This window comes from Taudactylus pleione, unplaced genomic scaffold (genome assembly GCF_031769625.1).
Source record: "Taudactylus pleione unplaced genomic scaffold, aTauple2 ptg000015l, whole genome shotgun sequence".
Taxonomy (NCBI): Eukaryota; Metazoa; Chordata; class Amphibia; order Anura; family Myobatrachidae; genus Taudactylus; species Taudactylus pleione.
Genome location: NW_028284417.1, coordinates 23608171 through 23631489, shown reverse-complemented (window position 1 = coordinate 23631489; position 23319 = coordinate 23608171). Strand labels below are relative to the sequence as shown.

The 23319-nt window shown below is 45.5% G+C and overlaps 1 protein-coding gene across 7 annotated transcripts in view; it reads right to left on the bottom strand.

Moving 5' to 3' along the window:
- The window catches only part of SYNCRIP (synaptotagmin binding cytoplasmic RNA interacting protein), a 68883-nt gene extending 49321 nt beyond the window's left edge, over positions 1 to 19562 (bottom strand). For 6 of the 7 annotated variants that reach the window (XM_088471999.1, XM_088472002.1, XM_088472003.1 and 3 more), the window contains exons 1-4: positions 19326 to 19562; positions 18065 to 18224; positions 2499 to 2617; positions 1039 to 1146 (exon numbers count right to left, since the gene is read on the bottom strand). In XM_088471999.1, coding sequence (XP_088328125.1) covers positions 1039 to 1146; positions 2499 to 2617; positions 18065 to 18224; positions 19326 to 19562 — 624 coding nt within the window. The remainder of the gene's footprint in view (positions 1 to 1038; positions 1147 to 2498; positions 2618 to 18064; positions 18225 to 19325) is intronic. The other variant, XM_088472006.1, reaches the window with a different exon arrangement.
- Between the last annotated feature and the right edge of the window lie 3757 nt (positions 19563 to 23319).

Sequence of the window (23319 nt, the reverse complement as noted above, 5' to 3'; positions counted from 1 at the left end):
AGTAGCCGGGTGGGGGCCTTCGCAATTATGCACGCGCAGGGAAAAGTGGTATCTCCATTCCAGCCCGAAAGGTCTCAGGCTGCTTTGTGTCCCTTATGCAGTGTCTAAAGGTCCCAGGGGCAGTGAGATGCATAGGAGACAGCAGCGGGGGCCAGTAAACCAAGTCCCCAGGGGCACCACTTAGCCTAGCCTGTCAGGAATTAAGCCCAGTAAATGACAGCAGTGGAACCAGAGGACGGGAAAAGAAATTGGCGGTGAGCGGGAGACTTTCAGCCCGGCTGAATGTGATCAGAGCAGCTGGGAGCCCTCTGGAGAAGACAGCCAGGCAAGCTCAGCACAGCAGTGTCACAGGGGAGTGCAGCACCACGGGGCAGAACTTACCTTTACTTGCTCGCCGCTCCCACTCCCTCGCTCTCACTGGATCTAAGTAGATCCAGCAGGCGCACGGGGAAGGCTCCTCACGTCACCTGCACACTGCATCACTGGGAACGCTTTAGCCTCCGGTCACTTCAGAGGCCAGCGTTCCACAGCGGAGAAGTGTCGGGCGGTAGGCTGTTTCTGCCGGGCGATGCGCCCGCAGAAAACAGCCTGGGGAGAACACTGAGTGCAACTCCATATTGACAGCATCCTCCACAGATCGGTTTGCCCTACAGGCAAACTACAGGGGGTCAAAAAGGGTACCTGCCGACCTCTTCAGATGGTTCAACACCAATCGTTCAAATGCTTTCATGACAACAGACGTCAGAGCAATCGGTTTATAGTCATTAAGGCCTGTAATAGAAGACTTCTTAGGGACCGGCACAATTTTTGAACTTTTAAAACAGGAAGGAACCACACAATTCTGCAGGGATCTGTTAAGAGATACATGTAAAGACAGGCTAGTTGTTGATCCCAGGTTTTCAAGACAGATGGTGACACCGTCCAGACCAGGTGCCTTCCTGGGCCTCAACCCTTTGAACAACCCAGCCTTCCCTAATGAGTAGTGATGGAGGAAATCTGTCCGATGACCAATAGAAACCAGGTTTTAGACAAACATACCTTAATTTTGGACTCATCTGGTCCTTTGCTAGAATCTGCAACTTTGGTCCCTTGTTTCTCTCTCTGCCTGTAGGTCTTCATGACTCCACATAAAAAGGCACTTTTATTCTACAAGTGGAAAGCAAGTAAAATGATCACAACAGAAACGACAAGTAGGGCAAAAAAAAATAGTTTTAACTCATTTACAATTCACTAAGGGTTTAAACTAGGGATGTGAAGGCTCAGATTAGTTAGAATTTTCCCCGCCAAAAATCAGGTCTCAGACAGAGGCAAAACGTCATCTTTCATGGACAAACATCAATTCTGGACAAAAGTCCATGAAAGATGACGTTTTGCCTCTTTCTAAGACCCGATTTTTGGCAGGAAAAATCCGAACTTGACGGGAAAATTAGAACTAATCTGAGCCTGCACATCCCTAGTTTAAACTCAAATACTTATTTACCCTGTGCTTTCTAAACGCTAAAGATTTAATTTACATCACTAAATACAGAATAAATGTATATATGGTATTAAAGAAGACAGATCCAAAGTTTTATTCGAGACTAGTCAAACTGGTGAACACCTCATTTTAAAATACTGCAAAGCTTCAAAGAGCTAAACATGCAGTGTTAATAGAACACCAATGTAGACAGCCTGGTGCAATCATGTAAGTGGCTTATAGGTACTATTCAGGGGAATAGGATTGTAAATCCCGACAACATGAGGCCGAAAGGAGGAAATCCCAACAGCGGAGGTAAGCAACGCTAACCGTGCCCTCTCCCCCAACCCTCCTTTAGGAGTGCCCAACCCTGACCTCCCCCGCTAGTGCCTAACCCTAACCTCCCCTCCAGGGGTGCCTAAACCTAACTCCCCTCGCACTAAAACAAACCCTCCCGGGGGGTGCCTACCCCCAAGTCCACCCGGGAGCCCCCTAAGCTAACCCTCCCACGGCTAAGAGGATGGGCGCCCATACTTCCCTCATTCGGTCCCGCGTCGTCCTGGACTCAGTTGTCGGCATTATGACAGGCGTCGGTAACTCGACTGCTGTCATAAATCCCTAGCCGGCATTCTGGCGTTGGGATTGTGACCGGCGGCCGCTACATCCCCTATTCAGGGACTAGTTTTCCCAACAGGCTGTTTAAGCCGAAACAGAATGCCGGGTGTACCAGGTGCAGTTTCCACTCACAGACCACAGTGTGCCACGGGTGGGAGAAGTTACGGTGAAACAGTCACAGTCGGGTGAATAGATGCAGTGCACTCTGCATTCCAGTGAGCGCTGGGCACGGCCCCTATAGTGAAGAAAAGGGGGCAGGTCTTAAGAACACACCTCTTTTCAGAGTGACTTTGCCCCTTTTTGGCCACGCACAATAGTGCCCAGTTTCACGCCAGGCATCCTGCCCCTCTCCAGCCATGGCGTGAACACTAGAGACACTACATTTAGAAGCACAAATATTAAACTTATCTGACAATGCCACATTTACCTGTACATGCGAGAGGTCACTGTCCTTAAACTGTTGAAGCACAGCTAATGCACCTTCTTCATTGAATTCCTTTAAAGCTTCAATAGCTCTTTCATCTAGATCGCTATGTGCAACTAAACCTGCAGGAAAGATTAAATGCAATAAATACACTTATAATATATGTAAATAACATTTTTATGAACAGCAAGTTCTGAAGTCAAAACTTATAATGGTCAAGATCTTATATCTCTGTCTTCTTTAGGATTTTTTTTGCATTACAAAAGGAATAAATGCACAATGTACATTAAATTTACAGATACCATCAGTAACCTGTGATCTGGACAAAAGCTCACCTCCTCTGGCCTTTATTATGGACAGAGGACCATATTTTAAGTCAAAGTAGACATGCATCTTTAACAAGTTAGGAATCAGGCCTGATCAATATATCAAGGTGACTGAACAACCAATCTTTTACTGGTTGTTCAAATCACTGAATGCAGCCCTTAAAGCATTTCTGTAAAGTTGCCATGGTTACCAGACAATAACGATCTGCACATACTGACAAAGTTGCCATTGTAGATCTTTAAAGAATCAAGAATGATTTTAAATAACTTCTAAATAAATTATATACATGCAGGGCAACTAATCAGTAACCATTATTGTTGTAATACAGTAATTACATTTATCTTCACATCGGGAAATCAAAAAATTTTTGCACACCCATAAGTAATGGGCACCCAACGGAGCAATTTAACTGTTGCTCTAAAGGCACCCATCCACTAGATGATTAAATTGAGCGATTGAACGACAATACAGTTATCGTTCAATAATCATTTGAAAATCGTTTAGACATCTTACAAATATGTTGTACAACCTGACGATAACGTCAGGTTCAACATGTTTGCAGATGATTGATGTGCTTTCACTGAACGACTGCTTGTTTAGTGTAGGCACATCACAGGCTGACAAACGACTACACGATTACAATGTCGTAATTGTGAAGTCGTTTTGAGGTCTTTTAGTGGATGTGTGCCTTAGTGTTCCTTCTAAGGTGGCCAGTGCAGCTCTCAGATGGGGCATTTTGCTGTGTGTGCCCAAAAATGAAGCATGGTCACTAGAAAAGGGGGCGTGTCCAAAAGGCGCCCCCTTTACATCACTGTAGGGGTCGTGCCCAGCCATCAAGGAGATGCTGGATGGCCCCCAAGCTCTCCCACAGTGTGAATAGATTAAGTGTGCATGCGCACAGCATCTATCCACTTGTCGGGGGAGCCAAGCAGCCGGCAAGAGCTGACAGCCAGAGTGAGCTGAGATAGCTCTGTAGCCTGTCAGCGCAGCGATCCCAGCAGGGTGCTGGTAAGGTGCATTTTGGCTTTTTAAAGAGGCAGGGTGCGGCATTCCACGAAAAAAGCCTAGCAGGAACGCTAGGACCAATCAGAGCCCATTACTTAGCAGGCAACATGTACAGGGTTTAGCAGTCTAAAGTCCTGGTTAGAGCGCCAAAACTTTTTTGCGGATTTCTGCTCGCCACTTCAGGAGGGTGCATACAGAAGTTTTGATGCCCATGGCACTCATGCCAGATCAGAGCAACAATTGGATTGCTCCAAACGCCCATTACTAACAGGCTCGCAAAAATCAATTCAAGTCCCATAGTATTGTTAAAGGTCACAAATTATGGCTGTCACCAACAATAAAGTGAATGTAAAACCCATGTATATCCAGTTGAAGTATTAGGAGATGTGGGGGGCAATTCAATTACGTGTGATGCATCAGACAAACTTTATAGTAGCATCTAAAATTGTGTACTTTAATACACACCCCTGTGGGGCTGCAAACTAATGCTTGCAATTTAGACCATAAATACTTTTAGAATTGGTAGTTTAGGGTGTCATTTCCCACATTCTTGCATTGTTGCAACAACAGATGGCCTGAAATTTGTACTCAATTGAATACGCCCCAAGGGGGAAATTTAAATCAGTGCAATGTTGAATAGCTATGAAGCACCATGAGGTGCGAGCAGAAGTCTGACTAAACTAAGGACGCAATGCTGCTTTCCGGCTTAGCACATGCACTTACACATCGTAGCCGGCACTTAAGCTGGAGAATGCTGGTTATGGCGACTTAACACTCAGCTTAAGGCGCGGTAACCGGCATCTCCCAACTAAGTGCAGGGCACACTGCTGTAACTACTTCCCAGTGCTATTCAAATTGCAGATAATTGAATCACTATTGACTTTTCTATACATTAAAGCTTTAGTATTTACTACAGTAGTTTTTCAACTAGTCATATTTTCAGGATCTACGCTGTTCATATTGTTTCATTGATTATCCCCCACATGTTACAACAAAAATAAATCTTCAGTATACAATAAACACAAGATACGCTATGTACTAGAACTGAACCACAAATGATCTCATTACTAAAGGTGCATTAAAACCCAAAGTTGAATGTCCAAATAAATCTATGACAAATACATTCTCCAGCAGGTGTGTCAAGTATTATCTCCCGATTACAATCATCACTGCTTACATTTTTAGAACAGCACTCCAAGGGGATATTAGTCATCAGAGGTACCATGATATCATTGGCCATATCTCAGAATTAACCAAATCAAAGTGCTTTGCTACAATTCAAGTCTAGTAAGATCTCAGCCATTCTGCATCCGCTATATTAAAGAAGTGCCTACCTCTAAACACACCATAAATAACTTAGATATAACCCAATATCTAAAATCAGGCACAAAGTAACAAAATTATTTAATTGATTGGTTAATTTAGTGTGATCTATAAAGCAGCTCCCAATCAGTGGCCTGGAGACAATAAAGGGGCCTATCCTTTAGCAGATAAATTTGAACGATGAATTGTTCAATTTATCTGCTAATGGATAGGCTCTGAACGATAAAAATGCGCACTCCCGACAAATTGAGTCTTTTGTCTCTCCAACATGTTGGTCAATTATCGTTTATAGCTGACAGATATTAGAAATATCTGTCGCGGTAAACGAACGACGAACGATTTTTTTTTAGTGAAAATGAATAGAAACATAAAAGAAAAAAAAAAATTCCACTCCCTGAATGATGTCATGCAATATCGTTCGTAGTTTGCAAAAATCTGTCATGTACATGACATATCTGTCACAGCAGCCCCAGGAGTTTTCAAGGGATAATCTTTTGTCTTTCAGAAAGATCTGCTAATGGATAGGCCCCTTAAATAGCATTAAACGTATCGACAGACAAAAGGGAGCGCTGAGCACTTAATGAAAATAAATTGATTTTTTTTTTACCAAAATTTTATTTTGCATTTATGCAACATACACTACACAATTTAAAACCATTAACACAATTAAAATGGTATAACAAGAAATGCCCACTCCAATTTCATAAAAGTGGTCTATTAGACCAGAGTAAGAGCAGACACAGCAGGTAATCCAATCATTAAGGAACAAAACAAAGTTCAATATACCTGAAAGTTGGTAACAGCTTAATCTCCCCAACGCACAAGCGCCTCACCATCTGTGAAAGTTCAGTCATCAGCTCCAGCCGGAATTATACAGTAAGAGGGCTTATGGGGTTGATTCAAATAGGCAGGAGGCAGCTCTCCACGCAAGTGCGCACATATACCACACTTGCAGTAGCCCTGGACTCGTGTATTTTTATTAGAAGCCCGCACACAAATCCGTGAGCTCAGGGACAGTTGATGTGCCGTGGAAACGCCAACAATGGTTCATCATAAAACTCAGCAACGCAGCTAATCAAAGCAAACCCTATTTATTGCTTTGAGGTTTAAGATGATAAAACCATTGCTAGAGCTTTAGACTTAAAGCCATTGTAGTGTTATATGTGTCCTTCAATGGTAAATATGCAACTAAAACACAAATGTCTTATTTGCATTTGCCCTAACGTAAAGCCTCAAATCCTATGATTTTTAAATGCATTTACATTTGTTCCGTTTAGTGGATATGAAGCTTCATGCATCACTGAGGGGGGGGAAATAAAAGTATCAATTGCCTGCATTATATAAATACACTGATCAGACATAACATTAAAACCACTGACAGTTGAAGTGAATAACATTAACAATGGCACCTGTCAAGGGGTGAGAGTATTGCAGTAAGCGAACAGTCCATTCTTTAAGTTAACATGTTGGAAGCAGGAAAAATGGGCAAGCATAAAGATCTGAGCATCTTTGACAAGACCCAAATTGTGATGGCTAGACGACTGGGTCAGTGTATTTCCAAAACATTAGGTCTTGTGGTGGTGTTCCTAGTATGCAGTGGTTAGTACCTACAGCCATGGCCAAAAGTTTGAGAATGACACAAGTATAGGATTTCAAAGTCTGCTGCTTCAGTTTTTATGATGGCAATATGCATATACTCCAGAATGTCATGAAGAGTGATCAGATGAATTGCAATTAAAAGTCCCTCTTTGCCATGACAATGAACTTAGGCCCTGATTCAGAGCCAGGCGCTCCTACCTTTTGGAGCATCCAAAATGATGGTCGCGATGGTCAAGACCATCGCGACCATCGGGCTTGCGACGAGACCCTTGCGGTAGGGTCTCGCTGCCACAAGCCCTGGAGTGCTTTTGGCTCTATCAGAGCCAAAAGCACTCCCACTGACATCAATAGTGATGTCAGTGGGGCCGGCCCCAGACGGTAGGCGTTCCCATGGGAACGCCTCCGTCTGGGCAGCCACGCAACGGCACGCCCACCAAAGGGGGCATGCTGTCAATCACCATCGACAGCACGCCCCCTTTGATGCGAGACCCATAACGACGGCTTGGCCGTCGTTATTCAGTTCTCACCCATGCGCACGACGGAGCCAGCTCCGTCGTGCGCATGCGCACTTAGGCAACATCGACCCGCTTGCGAGTGCTCAGCGCTCACAAGCGGGTCTGAATCAGGCCCTTAGTCCCAAGAAAAACATTTCCACTGCAACTCAGCCCTGCCACAAAAGGACCAGCTGTTGACGAGGACAAGGCTAGAGATCACTCGGTCATGCTGATTGAGTTAGAACAGCATATTGGAAGCTTTAAATGGAGGGTGGAGCTTGAAATCATTGTTCTTCCTCTGTTAACCAGGGTTACCTGCAAGGAAACGTCATTGCTTTGCAAAAAAAGGGCTTCACAGGCAAGGATATTGCTGCTAGTAAAATTGCACCTAAATCAACCATTTATCAGATCATCAAGAACTTCAAAGAGAGGTTCAATAGTTGTGAAGAAGGCTTCATGGCGCCCAAGAACATCCAGCAAGCGCCAGGACAGTCTCCTAAAGTTGATTCAGCTGCAGGATCGGAGCACCACCAGTGCAGAGCTTGCTTAGGAATGGCAGCAGGCAGGTGTGAGTGCATCTTCACGCACAGTGAGGCGAAGACTTTTGGAGGATGGCCTGGAGTCAAGAAGGGCAGCAAAAAAGCCACTTCTCTCAATGAAAAACATCAGAGACAGACTGATATTCTGCAAAGGTACAGAGATTGGATTGCTGGGGACTGGGGTAAAGTTATTTTCTCTGATGAATCCCCTTTCAGATTGTTTGGGGCATCTGGAAAAACTTGTCCAGAGAAGGAAAGGTGGTCGCTACCATCAGTCCTTTGTCATGCCAACAGTAAAGCATCCTGAGACCATTCATATGTGTGGGGTTGCTTCTCAGCCAAGGGAATTGGCTCACTCACAATTTTGCCTAAGAACACAGCCATGAATAAATAATGGTACCAAAACATCCTCCAAGAGCAACTTCTCCCAACCATCCAAGAACAGTTTGATGATGAACAATGCCTTTTCCAGCATGATGGAGCACCTTGCCTTAAGGCAAAAGTGATAACCAAATGGCTCGGGGAACAAAACACTAAAATTTTGGGTCGATGGCCAGGACACTCCCCAGGCCTTAATCCCATTGAGAAGGTGTGGACAAATAAAAACCCACAAATTCTGACAAACTCAAAGCATTGATTAGGCAAGAATGGGTGGTCATCAGTCAGTATGTGGCCCAGAAGTTGATTGACAGCATGCCAGGGCAAATTACAGAGGTCTTGAAAAAGACGGATCAACACTGCAAATATTGACTCTAGGCATAAACTTAATGTAATTGTCAATAAAAGCCTTTGACACTTATGAAATGCTTGTAATACCATAGTAACATCTGACAAAACGGACTAAAAACACTGAAGCAGCAAACTTTGTGAAAACCAATACTTGTCACTCTCAAAACTTTTGGCCATGGCTGTACTAAAAACGTAGTACAAGGAAGGACAGGGTCATGGGTAGGCTAATTGATGCGCGTGGGGAGCAAAGGCTATCCCATTTAGTCCTATCCCACAGAAGGGCTACTGTAGCACAAATTGCTGAAAAAGTTTAATGCTGGCTATGATAGAAAGGAGGCCTCTTTCAGCAGAATAACGCGTCCTGCCACACTGCAAAAAATGTTCAGTAATGGTTTGATGAACATGACAAAATTCAAGGTGTTGACTATTTTTTTTCAAATTTCCCAGATCTCGAGCTGATTGAGCATCTGTGGTATGTGCTAGAAAAACAAGTCCAAGTCATGGAGGCCCCACCTCGCAACTTACAGGACATATAAGATCTGCTGCTAATGTATTGGTGCCAGATACCTCAGGACACCTTCAGAGGTCTCGTGGAATCCATGCCTAGACGGGTGAAAGCTGTACTGGCGGCACGAGAGGGATCTACACAATATTAGTTAGGTGGTTTTAATGATATGGCTGATCGAGATATATATATAGCTCTACAGCTATATAGAGATATAGATAAAACAAACTAATTTAGGCCCTGATTCAGAGCCGGACGCTCTGACCAGAGCGCTCGCTCTGAATCAGGGCCCACCTCCATTAAAATGGAGCGTCCTCCTGGACGCTCGTATAGCGGTGGGTCACCACCCACAGCATATACGAGCGTCCAACAAGATGGTCGTGATGGTCTTGACCATCGGACTTGCGAGAGAAACCCTGTGGACGGGTTTCTCAACCGCAAGGCCAGGAGTCATTTTGGCTCTATCAGAGCCAAAATCACTCCCACTGACATCACTAGTGATGTCAGTGGGGCCGGCTTCAGACGGTAGGCATTCCCATAGGAACACCTCCGTCTGGCAGGCACGCCCCTGGAACGCCCACCAAAGGGGGCGTGCTGTCAATCAACATCGACAGCACGCCCCCTTTGGTGCGAGACCCCGAGAGATGGCAAGTCCTTCGCTCGCCGGGTCTCGCGCATTCGCACGACGGAGCTCCCTCCGTCGTGCGCATGCGCAGTGGGGACCATCGACCCACTTGCGAGCGGGTCTGAATGACCCCCTTAGTTCATTAAGGAAACAATCTCCAGTCTAAAGTGATGGGAGACCAGGGGCCAATATTCAACTGCTTTTGGGCACTCATGCCTTCTTGCGCATGTTGGGTCCAAACAGACCAGGTTTAGCTGTGTAAAATGACTAAACCAGTCTAATGTCCTGTTTAGTACATCTAAAACATCAGTTTAGGCACCCAAAACCAGGATTTTTTTGCACATTTCTGCTTGCCACCTCAGGAGCATGTGAGCACGAATGTGTCCACCCGGAGCATTCGAGCCTGAACAGAGCAACAATTGAATTGGTCCGTCAGGCGCCCATTAGTCACAGCTGCGCATGAAAACAATTGATTCACCCTCTAAGGGCAGTATCCAATTAGCCCCAATATTTTTTCGGGGACATTAAACGGGGATTTTTCACCCTATCCTATTTGTTTTGAGCAAACACATAGGATTTCGTGATAAAATTACAGACCTGTGTGTGTTCGCCATTGGGCTGGCAAAAAAAAAACCACTTTTCAGGAATTATTTTGCAGGACACACCAGGTCCCGAAAAAAAAAAAAAAATCCCCGAAAAGTGCGGCCGTCAGGCCAGACTTTGGGGCTAAATGGATTAGCCCTGGCGGATCCATTAGCACCCGAACAATGTCCGGGACTAATTGGATACCATCCTAAGAGTGCAATTCCTTCCTTAAAGTACACTGTATGGCTGGGTACACATCAGAAGATGTGCAAACGACGCAATGATTGTTCCGATTTCTCTTCAGTCCCAAAACAAACAACATACTGCGTACACAAAGTGCAATACTCCAAATGACGAATATATCTTGCATCATTAGAGCGTTAAGCTAGAACGTGAACATATCGCCTGGTCACCCGGTTGGGCGAACACACAACTTGCACAAAATTGCTAAAGGGATCTTCTCAACTGCCGTGCATGTACAGCAAATCAGAAGAGGTCAGGAACGACGCACGTGAACGCACAATAGTGCATACACATTAGACCATGTGGACAATTCATTGTTCCAATTCGGCTCAAAAGAAATTGCCGAATTTATTGTCTAGTGTATTAAATTGCTGATCATGGTGCCTGCAACCATCAGAGGAGCAGAAGATACCATGGTTCACAGCATTTGGGGGCTGACCTTGTTTCTGCTGCTGTTCATCTTTAAGTCACAAGGATCACATTAAAGGGGCCTATCCATTAGCAGATAAATTTGAACGATGAATGATTTATCGTTCAGTCGTTCAATTTATCTGCTAATGTATAGGCTATGAACGATGAAAATGCGCACTCCTGCGGCAGACAAATTTTGTCTCTCCAACATGTTGGTCAATTATCGTTTATCGCTGACAGATATTAGAAATAGCTGTCGTGGTAAACGACGAACGATTTTTTTAATGAAAATGAATAGAAACATAAAAAAAACAAAAATCCACTCCCAGAATGATGTCATGCAATATCGTTCGTCGTTTGCAAAAACGTACATGACAGATATCTATCACAGCAGCCCCAGGAATTTTCAAGGGATAAATCTTTTGTCATTCATCTTACAGAAAGATCTGCTAATGGTTAGGCCCCTTTACACAGATGTCAGAGACAGAACTGCGGAGCAATGCTGGGTACACACTGGCAGATGTATTGGCCGATCAATTGATCGGCCAATATATTGTATGCCCGTTGGCCAGTGATTACCAGCAATGTGTCTGAACGATATCGTTCACAGACATGTCACGTTGGCTGTGCATCTGATGGCAAATATATTTGCAGATATAGCTGTCCATCATGCTGTCTGTACAGGCGATCAGCCGACCGTCCGTACACTTGCAGCGGCAGCCGGCCAGCGGGACCCGCTGACAGATGGAAGATGATGGTTGTTCAGTCTGTATGAATCCCCATCATTTGCAGATAGACCTGCAGATCACTCTAACTGCAGATATATCTGCTAGGTGTGTACCCAGCTTAAGAAAATCATACCTGCGCACCTATCTGCCTATTAGTCGACAGTGCATAGCACGTTTTCTCAAACACCTCCATATGGTGTGAAATAAAACTTGCAAAGTGAAAGGAATCTGGTATGGCACATTGAGCAGAATTTAATTGGCTTTGAATCCTTACCATTAATGTCATGTACATGCATTAATTATATTGCATGGTAAACACATGATACCTAATAAAACAATTTGCTCCATCAATAATAAGGGTGTTAGTACAGAGTTAATTGTATGAAATCTATTCAAAGTGCATTGTAAACTTAATATTTGCATCACTGCAATATAGAGAGCATGACAACTCACACGTGGTTATAATTCCCACCAAATAATCTTCAATTAATATTCTTTTTTACTTCTTTGAAAAACAAAATAAACAGTTGGGACCATCAGCTTGAAGGTGTCCCCCCCCTCCCCCACAAACCAAATTTACTTTCTAGGTACCTTTTGATATAGGAAAATCTAAGGTGTACATACATGTGATTATTCATCAAACAGGAAGCATCTAAATCAGAAATAGCATGATATTAAGTCCACACCAAGAGGACGGAAAGAGAAATATACACACCGCAAGTAAGCAGATAAACAACATCACAGACTGAAAACCAGTCCGTTCCAAGCCATTTTCTCCAAGGTATAATTTAAGGGACCACTATATGTAAAATAAAAAATGGTCCTATAAGAATAAAGGAATTTGGTGGACAATTATTTTTCTTAAAAACTGTCATACACTGACAACTCCAGCTGTTTAATACTGTATTTACATTTCTTATGTAGTCAATTGCAAGCCAAGACAAAACTATAATGTCCTACTGTAGACGTACCAATAAGTCTTCCACCACAATCACTGCTTGATGTTCATCTGACGATTTCATAGATTACACAGATAGGTTGGACACACACTCTTTCCATGGAAGGAAATGAGAAGTTAGGCACCTTGCTTGCAAGCCACCATTTTGATAAGTACCATGCAATGTCATTGAATGGATTTGCATATAGAATATCTAGGAAGAAACAGGTCTCCCCCTAATGTCCCAAATGTATTACATAAGTGACACCATTTTCTAAGGATTAAAGTATTTAGTTGAAGCATAACAGGACAAGAAGATGTCCCTGGGTTAGACTCCCACTACTGAGGTATTATTGGCAAATAATGCTCTAATCTGAGGGGAGATTGCTACTGCTAATAACAAAACCCAGACACACTAGACAGATTACAAATACCTTCTCGATGTGGCCAGTGCATTAGATGACAGAAATTTCTGTTCAATTGTTTAGTTGAGCATGAATGTTCCTTTTATTGTGAATGTTATATTTAAAAGGGAGAACATCTTTAGCACAGTCAAAAAAAAAAAAAGTATTAAAGATCTTTCATATAATGCAATGAGCAAAACAGCAATATGTGCCACTGCACAATATATTGTTTCTATAAAAAAGAAAAACTCAATATTTATAAAGCTCTAAATCACGGGTGGCCAACCAGTCGGAGGCAAAGAGCCAAAAAAGATATGTAGCAAATCGAAAGAGCCAATAGCATGCGCGCGCCGTAGGGCGTACGCGCAAAAAAGGCGTGGCTTATTTGTCACAAGACCATGCCCCATTTTTGTGCGCACGCCTTTGGTATGACATTTGCAGGAGCATGACCTTGTGTCACACCCCCGTTTTTAGTCACGCTGGGGGCGAGCCCAGGACAGTGAAAATAAACATTTTACATAATCTTCCCAATATACATTTTTCACTGTTGAAGTGAAAGAAAAAGCCAGAGCAACATAGAAAACATTGAAATAGCCACGTTCACATAAAATACATATTGAAATCCGGAACCACATAAAATACATTGAGAATGCCAGTGCCCATCATGCTGTGCTCCCTGTAGTTGTGCCCCATATGCAGTGCCCTCCTGTAGTTGTGCCCATTAAGCAATGCCCCCAGTAGTTGTTGCCCTTATGCAATGCCCCCTGTAGCTGTGCCCATTATGCAATGCGCCCTGTAGCTGTGCCCCTTCTGCAATGCCCTCCTGTAGATGTGCCCATTAATCAATGCCCAAAGTAGTTGTGGCCCTTATGCAATGCCCCCTGTAGCTGTGCCCATTAAGCAATACCCCTCAGTAGTTGCGCCCCTTCTGCACTATCCCCAGTAGCTGTGCCCATTAAGCAATGCCCCCGGTAGCTGTTCCCCTCCTGCAATGCTCCCTGTAGTCGTACCCCCAGCACTAGCTGCCCCCCCTTATGAAGAAACTTACCTTCGAGCTGGCACCGCTCCACGTCATCAGGGCTCCAGAGTCCCGCCGTGCCGTCGCTGCTGCTTCCGCCACCTGCTGGATCCAGTAGACACGCGGGCTCTGCACATCGCGGGTGACATCATGATGTCACCCACACACTGCATTACTGGGAACGCTGACCTCTGAAGCGATCAGAGGCTTCTTTAACCTCTGATTGCTTTAGAGACCAGCGTTCTCAGTAACAACGAGGGTCTGTCGAGCCGGGAGCCGCATTAGAACCTCAGAAGAGCCTCATGCAGCTCGAGAGCCTCGGGTTGGCCACCCCTGCTCTAAGTGATAGAGATGTGGAAGCTATGCAGTTTTTTTGCTAAATCATGACGACTGTATTGTACTTTTAGGGGTCAATTCAAGTAGGTGTGTGTTGGGTATTACGAGCGGCTCTCACAAGGCACACCTAATACCATTTGCAATACAATTCCAAACTCGCATTGAATAGGGAATTAGCATTTTGTAATGTGCAACCCCCCCCATGCATGTGCCAGGTAAGAAAACAATCTTTATTATAGAAGGTAAAAATGCCAGGACCTCCAATACACCCCCACCCCTACTGAATAATCATGAACTTGGGCCACTAGCTACGTATCGGTTTTCAGATGTCTTTCTAAAAAAAAAAGCTCAATAATGGGTTAAATTATATGTTACAGGTATGTGGAAGCGTTTTATTGATGGGAGAGGGATTTTTGAATTTGCAGAAGTAATAGTGTTCACAAACTTGTATAACAAAATGCCTGAAAAGACTTTAATTTGCTGAAAAACAATTGCTAGAATTTTTCAAATGTGCAAAAAAAAAAAAAAAAATTCAGCAATTTGACACTTTCTAATGCCCCTTTCACATCTCCAAAATAACCCGGGTTATTGCCGTGTTGAGGCGGCTCGACCCGGGTCGAGGTGCAGCCTAAAAGCACCACTTTGGAATAACCTGGGTACAGCAACCTGGCATTTCAAACCGGGTTATAAGCAGTGTTAAACACGGGTCAGACTCGAGTCAATGTGCACTTAAAAGTGTCTGACCCGGGTTATTCAACCTGGGACTCAGGGAAAAGTGCTGCTTGTTGTATGCCTTGATGATGTGAGCAGCCTGAGCCCTGCCAGCAGACTACACAGAGAAAGATTAAGTGCTCAGATTTTCAGCACCATGGCAAATTGGAGTCCTGATGAGGTGAAGGAGCTTCTGAGAATTAGGGGTGAGGCAAAGATTGCCAGACAGCTGACAGGAACGGTTATATATAAAAATATAGCACAATTGCTTTACTCCTCAGGCTTCCACAGGACTCAGCAGCAGGTAGTAAATACATTAAAATCACTTAAGAAAAATTACCTAAAAATTCATGACCACAATAAAAATAAAAGTGGGGCAGCCAGGCTTGAGTGGGAATTTTTTTACCTTTGTGCTGGTGTTTTTTTAACCACACCATTAAGCCTTTCTTCCAGCCTTGCAGTCAGGGAAAGCAGCCAGACATGTGCCACCCAACCTGCCAGCTCTGCCACCCAACCTGTCCCCACCCCTCTCCTTTTGTTCCATTCTGACACCTCATCTTTCTGAGCCTAAAAGTCCATTTAAAATGACATCCATGGAGTTTTGGAAAGGGGCCAACCCGGGAATAACGCGGGTTGAAAGTGCAGTGAAAATAGACCAACCCGGGTCGAAAGTGCAGTGTGAAAAGGTTTGACCCGGGTTCAATATCCCTGGTCAGACCCAGGTTTGAGATGTGAAAGGGGCATTAGAAACTCCAATACTCTCCTTAAGGCCACTGACCACCTTGCTATCTCAGTTGCCAATTCTTGAGAGTCTAGCAAGATTTCCCCACTTTTTCATGAACTTCTCCTAAGTTGCTTTCTGTAGAAAAGTCACGCAACCTGTACCGCAAATTGGCATTCTTCATTCTTGCATTTCTCAGGAGTAGGCATTCACGAGATGTCTGCAAGTTTCCTGAAACAAACTAGTTTTCGCAAACTTCTGAATTGATCCCATAGGCTTTGCTTTCCATTCCACGTATAGGGTCTCTGGTGATTGCACTCAAAGCCCAGTCTGTACCAAATTTTTACACTATGGGGGCAAACCAATTGAACGCGACGTGAATAGCACCTGGAAGAAGTTACCGGAGCTATTTCATTGACTGCGCTGTTAGCCCGACTAAAGAATTTCTTCTCGCACACTCCTGAGGGTGCAAGTAGAAATCCAACTAAGGTGCCAGCCGTGGTGCTGTTTTTCAGCTTAGCGCGGCACTAACAAAATCGTGGCTGGCACTTAAATCGGAAAATGATTGTTAGCGCACCTAAACACCCAGCTTAAGGCGTGCTATCCGGCATCTCCCAGCTAGGTGCCGGCCACAGGAGAAACAATAGAATAGCCCCGGGAACTTTTTCCCGGCACTATTCACATCGCGTCCACTTGAATTGCCCCTGTAAATTTCTGTCCAGTCTGGCTGGTTGGAATAAAAATCTGGTAAGGCATGGGAGCAAATGACTACTATTTGCCCCAAACTCCGGAAAACAAACAAAAAAAAACAGTTGTTTGGACAAAGTGGTTACAACAAACAAATTTAACCAATTTGTGTGAATGAACATGTGTATTTTCCAGTGTCGGGAACAAATGGTCAAATTGATCATGCAGCCCAGCAAGAAACTCTGCATTCTGGCTAGACCAAAATACAATATATAGCACCTATCCTTGTGTATCAATGCCCAGTGTTCTCCCCAGGCACTTTTCCCCGCTGACCCCACTGTGGAACGCTGGCCTCTGAAGTGACCAGAGGCTAAAGAAGCCTCCAATCGCTTCAGAGGCCAGCGTTACCAGTGATGCACTGCACGGGTGAAGTCACGACGTCACCTGCGACGTGAGGAGCCTGCCCCGCGCGCCTGCTGGATCTAGTTAGATCCAGTCAGCGCGAGGCAGCGGGAGCGGCTAGCAAGTAAAGGTAAGTGCTGGGCTGGGGCCAGGACCAGTCTGGGGGCACTGCATAAGGGACACTATTAAACCTGGGGGCACTGCATAAGGGGCCAGCCTGGGGGTACTGCATAAGGGTCCAGCCTGGGGGCACTATTTAAGCCTGGAGGCACTACATTGGGGCACTGCATAAGGACAAAGTTAAAACTACAGGGGGCAATGCATAAAGGGGAAAACTACAGGGGGCACTGTATAATGGGCACTTTTGACTGAGAGCCAGTGGGGGAGCAGCCTGAGACCTGTCGGGCTGGATTGGTAAGGAAGATACCTCTTTTCCCAGCACGCACATAATTGCAAAAGCCCCCACTCGGCTACTTTTGGATGCCACCCAGCTGGAAAAAATTTCTGGGGAGAACACTGAATGCCTATTTCCCTATAGATTGTAAGCTTGCAAGCAGGGCCTTCCTACCTATATATCCATCTGTTATTACCCAGTTTGGTTCTATTTATATTTCCAATTGTAAAGTGCAACGGAATATGCCGCGCTATATACGAAACTGTTAATACATAATTGTAATTTGCTCCCATACATTACCAGATTTTCGTGCCAACCAGCCAGATTGGACATAATTTTATAGTGTGTACCCATCTTAATGATATCCATGCATGAGCACAGGTGGCTTAATCATTACCACAGTCAGTTTGATTTGCCCGCCTCTGCTGAAGCCCAGATATCCCTAATGTCTGAACTGTAAGTGGGCCATGAGGACAGAGTTTGGCAAACACTGCCCAAATATAAACAAAACAATGATTCTTTAACACTATACATTGCTAGTTAGTATAAACTGATGAAAAATGAGACAAAGTGACCCACAAAAGATAATGTGCAAAGTCAAGATTATTGTACGCCTTCTGATTGGCACTAGTCCTGGCCTGGCAAACCCCTTCACTGGTAGAGAGTTCTGCGATACACTGCAGAGCCACGCTTTTTAGACACCTCAAGCACTGAAGGGGTTGAGGACACCAAAATTATATCTGCAGTTCCCATGTTTTGGAAACCACAAAAAGTTGCTAATTTAGGCAGAATCCAATGAAGAAAATAAAGCCAAAATAGAAGTGTTTTGCAAGAACAAAGTCTTACCTGAAATGTAAATTTCATCTAGATTTTCAGCAACTTTCTGTGGTAAACCAGCATCGAGCAAAGTCTGCAAATGCTCTGATGGGACTACTGCAGCATAAGTATCCATGGACTCTTCTGTACCATTCCCATTTACATGTTCAGCGGCCATATCTCCAGATATCTGTACAAATGCAATAATCGTCATAATTAAGCGATGACTGGCATTGGCAACTAATTGTGCATGCATAATAGGGCACATTTTAGCTTCTATACACAAGGAATTTGCAATGCACTTTTTGACAGTTATCCCTCTGATTTGTGGTGAAAATCAATCTACAAACACCACAAAGGAAGCACTTTCTAAAGCTTACCAAGTGTTGTCTTGCAAATGGCACTGCAGGATATTCACAAAAGTCAATGTTGTACTAGCAACAACTATTTATTCCTTAACAGTTTTATAGTATATTTAGTCACAAGTACTATGGAACCTGAAATTAAACTTCGTATAATAGTTACAGCTCCCACATTTACCTCTCTCTGAGCACTACAAGGCACAACATAGAAATGCGCTCTACTTGAATGTGTGAAGCACCTTTGGCATAGAGGCGATGACAGGTATAGACCCAACGTCTCATTACACCGATCAGTGTGTACATATGCTGCTATATCCGCGGCTTCCCGCCTGCACGGCTCTATGTACACTGCTAAGGGAACAAAGCGCCTCTTCCTTCTCCCCACCCACACTAGGCCGCCGGGCGCCCGCTGCAGACACGTGCTCTCTCTCCCCCAGCAGCAGAAGGCCGCGCACACGCTGCAGCCACCGCAGTGACACAGGAGCCCGGTCGGGTGGTAAGAAGGGAGGTGCAGTAGCCGGGGGTGCTCCCCAATGTGCTCCTAGTCAAGAGGGGGCGCGTGATGAGGCCACGCGTGGAGATGGTCACACCTGAGACAGGAGCTGTCACAATGATGAGGGCCCGTCCCCCGTGACAGCGCTCCCTGCCCACAGCACACCCGGAGTCACTCCGCAGGCCTGCCCGGCGCACCACGCTGCCTGCTAGGCCGCAGCACTATTCCCGAGCTCCCTCCTTCCTACACCCACAGGAAGGCTGCAGGCGGCATGTCCGGACCTTTGTTTTCCGTGGCTCTTCCAGCCCGGGCCTCCCGCCCCTCACACAGGGTGCTCGCCGCCAACGTGCTCCTACTGGAATCCATTTTCCACAGACGCCGGCTCCGGGCACACAAGGATCGTGGCAGGGATGTGCACATAGCGCCGGTTGCTTACCTGTCCCGATCCGGGCGGGGGCTGGCTGTGTCCGGGCTGCCTGCTCTGCTCTCCGGTGTCAGAGTGTCGCACTGACGGGCCACTCGTGTAGTAGCTGTAGCTTCTTGTCCGGTGGAGTGTGGCTGTTGTAAAATGGCGGCCGAGAGAGCCGAGCTCACGCCGCTGGCAGCCAGTCCCCACCCCTCCTCCGTGCCCGCGCACCCACGCGGGATCGCGCACTATTGGAACGAGTGTCATTCATCTCCGGGGTTTCCTGGGCAACCCCTGCCTAGTTCGACTGTCACTCCGGAGAAGGGGCCGTGTAATAACCCTGCGAAGCCGCACAGGAAACCCCGGTCATGCAGTATCATTGGCAGCACCCACTTCCTCGCTGCCCAGGCCGGCGCGCTCTCGCTGCCTGCATGGCATGCTGCCGCCGGGGGCACTGCAGGAAGGGCAGGCTACCGCTGCAACTTCTGCACCATGTGGAGCTGTATGACTGGCATAAGCCGCTATATTTGAATTCAGGTGTATTGGGGATGATTGCTTTACTGTATTTTGTATTTATTGTTTTCATTATTTCCAGGCATAGCACACGCCAAGAAGCACATGCTTTCCACCCGTGTTCTGTAACGAGCCTGGACATAGGTATGACTGACCACTAAAAGACTACTTAGATGTGAATAACCAGATTGAACTTTTATTTATTATTGGTTAAAAAAGTCTGACAAACTTATTTTACATTACTGTTTACTGCTGCTGTATGAGGCATTCCCACAAGTCCTTCATTTCACAGTTTGGAAGTGCGAGAGAATGGCGCAGAAATTATGAATGTTTGAGAGTTTTTGGTGACTATTTTTAGAGTTCATTCAGTTGCTGTTGCATCAGCAGCTTGTCACATCTCGATCTTGCAGATTTTTGTACACCACCTTATTGGTTTGCACCCAAAAATCATTCTGTAAAGAGTTACGTGCTGTGGAAGTCTAAAGGTGGGTACACACTGAACAATGTAGGCAATGATACGATCTCGTTAGCGATTTCCCTTGAACACTCCGCAGTAGCTCCAGTGCATCAGCAATTGATTGTGTATAAAAATATTTCCCTTTTTCAATCGATTGTGGCAATCTGCAATTGATTGAAAAAGGGAAAGATTTTTATACACAATCGATTGCAAGATTGGGGCCTTAAGCTGCACGATGTACACAAGATCTATTGTGCACAATCTAATGATTTGCATTTTCATTAACTCGTGTGCGATAGCCGACAGATGCATGCAACGATCAGGTAGTTCCATGATGCATGCATCTGTGAGTAAAAAAATAAATAGACACAGATGCATGGACTGATCAGTTAGATCCATCCATGCACCTGTGTAAAGTCCAAAAACAAAAATGACATGGCCCCCCCACACCACCCAAAGCATAACCAGCTAGCGTTCCCGCTAGGCTGTTTTAGCGCGGCGCCCTGCCCTCCTTCTGGAGGGCAAAAAGCACCCTGCCCTCCAGGAGGAGGGCAAAAAGCGCCCTGCCCTTACAGCCTGCGGGAGCCGTTCTCACCCGCGGGACGCAGTGTCCCGCGGGTGGACAAACATGCGGTGATCCGGTCACCGCCGGAGAACAGATGCCGCATGCGCCCGGCATCTATTCTCCCTTTCTGCAGCGCTTGGGGGCTGCCCGGCATGTCCGTAAGCGCCGGGCACGCCCCCAAGTATGACGAAAAGGGGACGCGTCTTATAGACACGCCCCCTTTTCGGACGCCCGCGCGCACAAGACTGCCCTCTCTAGCTCCGGCGCCCTGCCTGCCGCTGGAGCTAGGGGGAACACTAACCAGCCCCGTGCTTTTTGAGACCCAGTACTGGTTGTGAAAATACAGGGGACAAACAAATGTAGGGGTCCCCTGTATTTAACATAACTAGCACCAGGCTTTCCAGATTCAGCCCTGGTTGACAAAAGACGTAGGGGTCCCCTATATTTAGCGCAACCAGCTCTGGGCTGGTCCTCGTCATGGATATACAGGAGACAAAAAGCGTATCCTTAACCAGCACCAAACTCTTTGTAGCGGAATAATGCCACAGCCAGGGGAACCATTTCACCATGTCCCCCGGCCAAAGCATTACTCCTGACCACTAGTCAGCCCAGGCCAGGGATCCCGGTGGAGTTCGGGAGCCCCCCTAATAAAGGGGTTCCCCTCTCCAGGGCACCGCAGGCCTAGGCTGATAGCCCAGGGGCTATCCCCGGCACCCCTGTAGAGGTGGGTGCCGGGTTGATAGTATGGTGTAACTGAAAGTTAAAAATAGTCTTTTGCAGTGGAACTACAGGTCCCAGCAAGCCTCCCCCATATGCTGGTACTTGGAGAACCACAAGTACCAGCAGGCGGGGAATTAAGGGCAATTAGCCTAGTCCTGGGGTGCCCTGGAGAGGGCAGTCCCTTTAATAGGGGGGGCTCCCCAGGGATGCCTGGCTGGGCTGACTAGTGGTCAGGGGTAATGCTTTGGCCGGGGGACCCAGTGAAAGGGTTCCCCTTGCTGTGGCATTACCCCGCCCCCAGCTAGAAAGAGTTTGGTGCTGCTTATGGATTATACAGGGGACCCCTATGCTTTTTGTCCCCTATATTACCATAACCAGGACCAGCTCAGAGCCCAGTGCTGGTTGCGCAAAATACAGGGGACACCTACGTCTTTTCTCCCCTGTATTTTGGCAACCACGCTGGCTCTGGAAAGTCCATTGCTGGTTATGCTAAATACAGGGGACCCCTACGTCGTTTGTCTCCGGTATTTTCACAACCAGTACTGGGTCTCAAGAAGCCCGGGGCTGGTTGTGCTATCGATACCTAATAGTCGCTATTTAGCGCTGCAAGTCGCTTAAGAAAGAATTGCTTTCCAGTCCAATCGTGTGGTTCCAAAGCACAAAAGTTATTTATGTAAACAGGGAAAGCTTTAACAATTAGAATAAAAAGCAATGAAAATAGTACGGCCAATACATACGCTTTGCGCTACTGGTCCCAGTATGCAGTATTTCAATCCTGAACCCTGCGGTCACCGTCACCTGGAGAAATGACTGCCTACTGCTCCCAGCTCACATGCCTATAATCGGTACAGATTACAGAGACAACAAAGGCACGTAATAACAGATTGTCATTGGTTCTTGCTTCAGGTCACTCTGGTCATTGGGTAGTTCATATGGTGTCATTAGGGGTATGTCTCAGTTCTCCAACAGCTTCTTTGTGTAGTTTTCCCACCGAAGAATTAGTTAAACTGGCTACAGACACTTCATACAAAATGGTAACATGCTAACCAATAACTCCCTATGATCCATAACTAGCGGACGCATGATGCGATCTCCTTGCCGATAGAACCAGAGATCTGCGAATAAAGAGGGATTTAGTATAATACCAAACACGACCTGTCCACTGTATTCCGAACCTCAGATCTCATTTAAGTACATTGACATCTTAATCATTATCTCACAATTCCTTAAATAACTCTGATTATTAACCATAGTGAATGGGAACCATTCTATACATATGTGTTCGTGTAATATTCATATGTGTGGATGTGAGTACGCATGTGACCGTCTATGTGTACGCATATGTTTGTGTGTGTTATGTGTACCAGTGTATGTGTAATAGATTAATGTGTATATATATATATATCCCTAACTTTATCCATTTCTGGCATATATAACATTAAGCTTGCCTGGACCAAATTCCAAGGTGTCATAAACAAAAAGGTTTTTCTGCTCAGAGTAGACGAGCAGATGTTTGCAGGAGTCATGAAGTCTGATAGCTCAACAAAGGCTTTCCTCGGCTTAGTTGGAGTGTAAATGTCAGTTCCTTTTAACTACATTAGCATTGAACGAAAGGCAGACAATTGCTAAAGATCTGCAGGTTTCTGACAATGGTCTTCCTCTGCGCATACCAATATCTGTGTGCATTTTAATTATTTGGTACAGACATACACAGAACCTGTTTCCCATACACTGACTAAACCTTGCATAAATATACATGTACACATTTG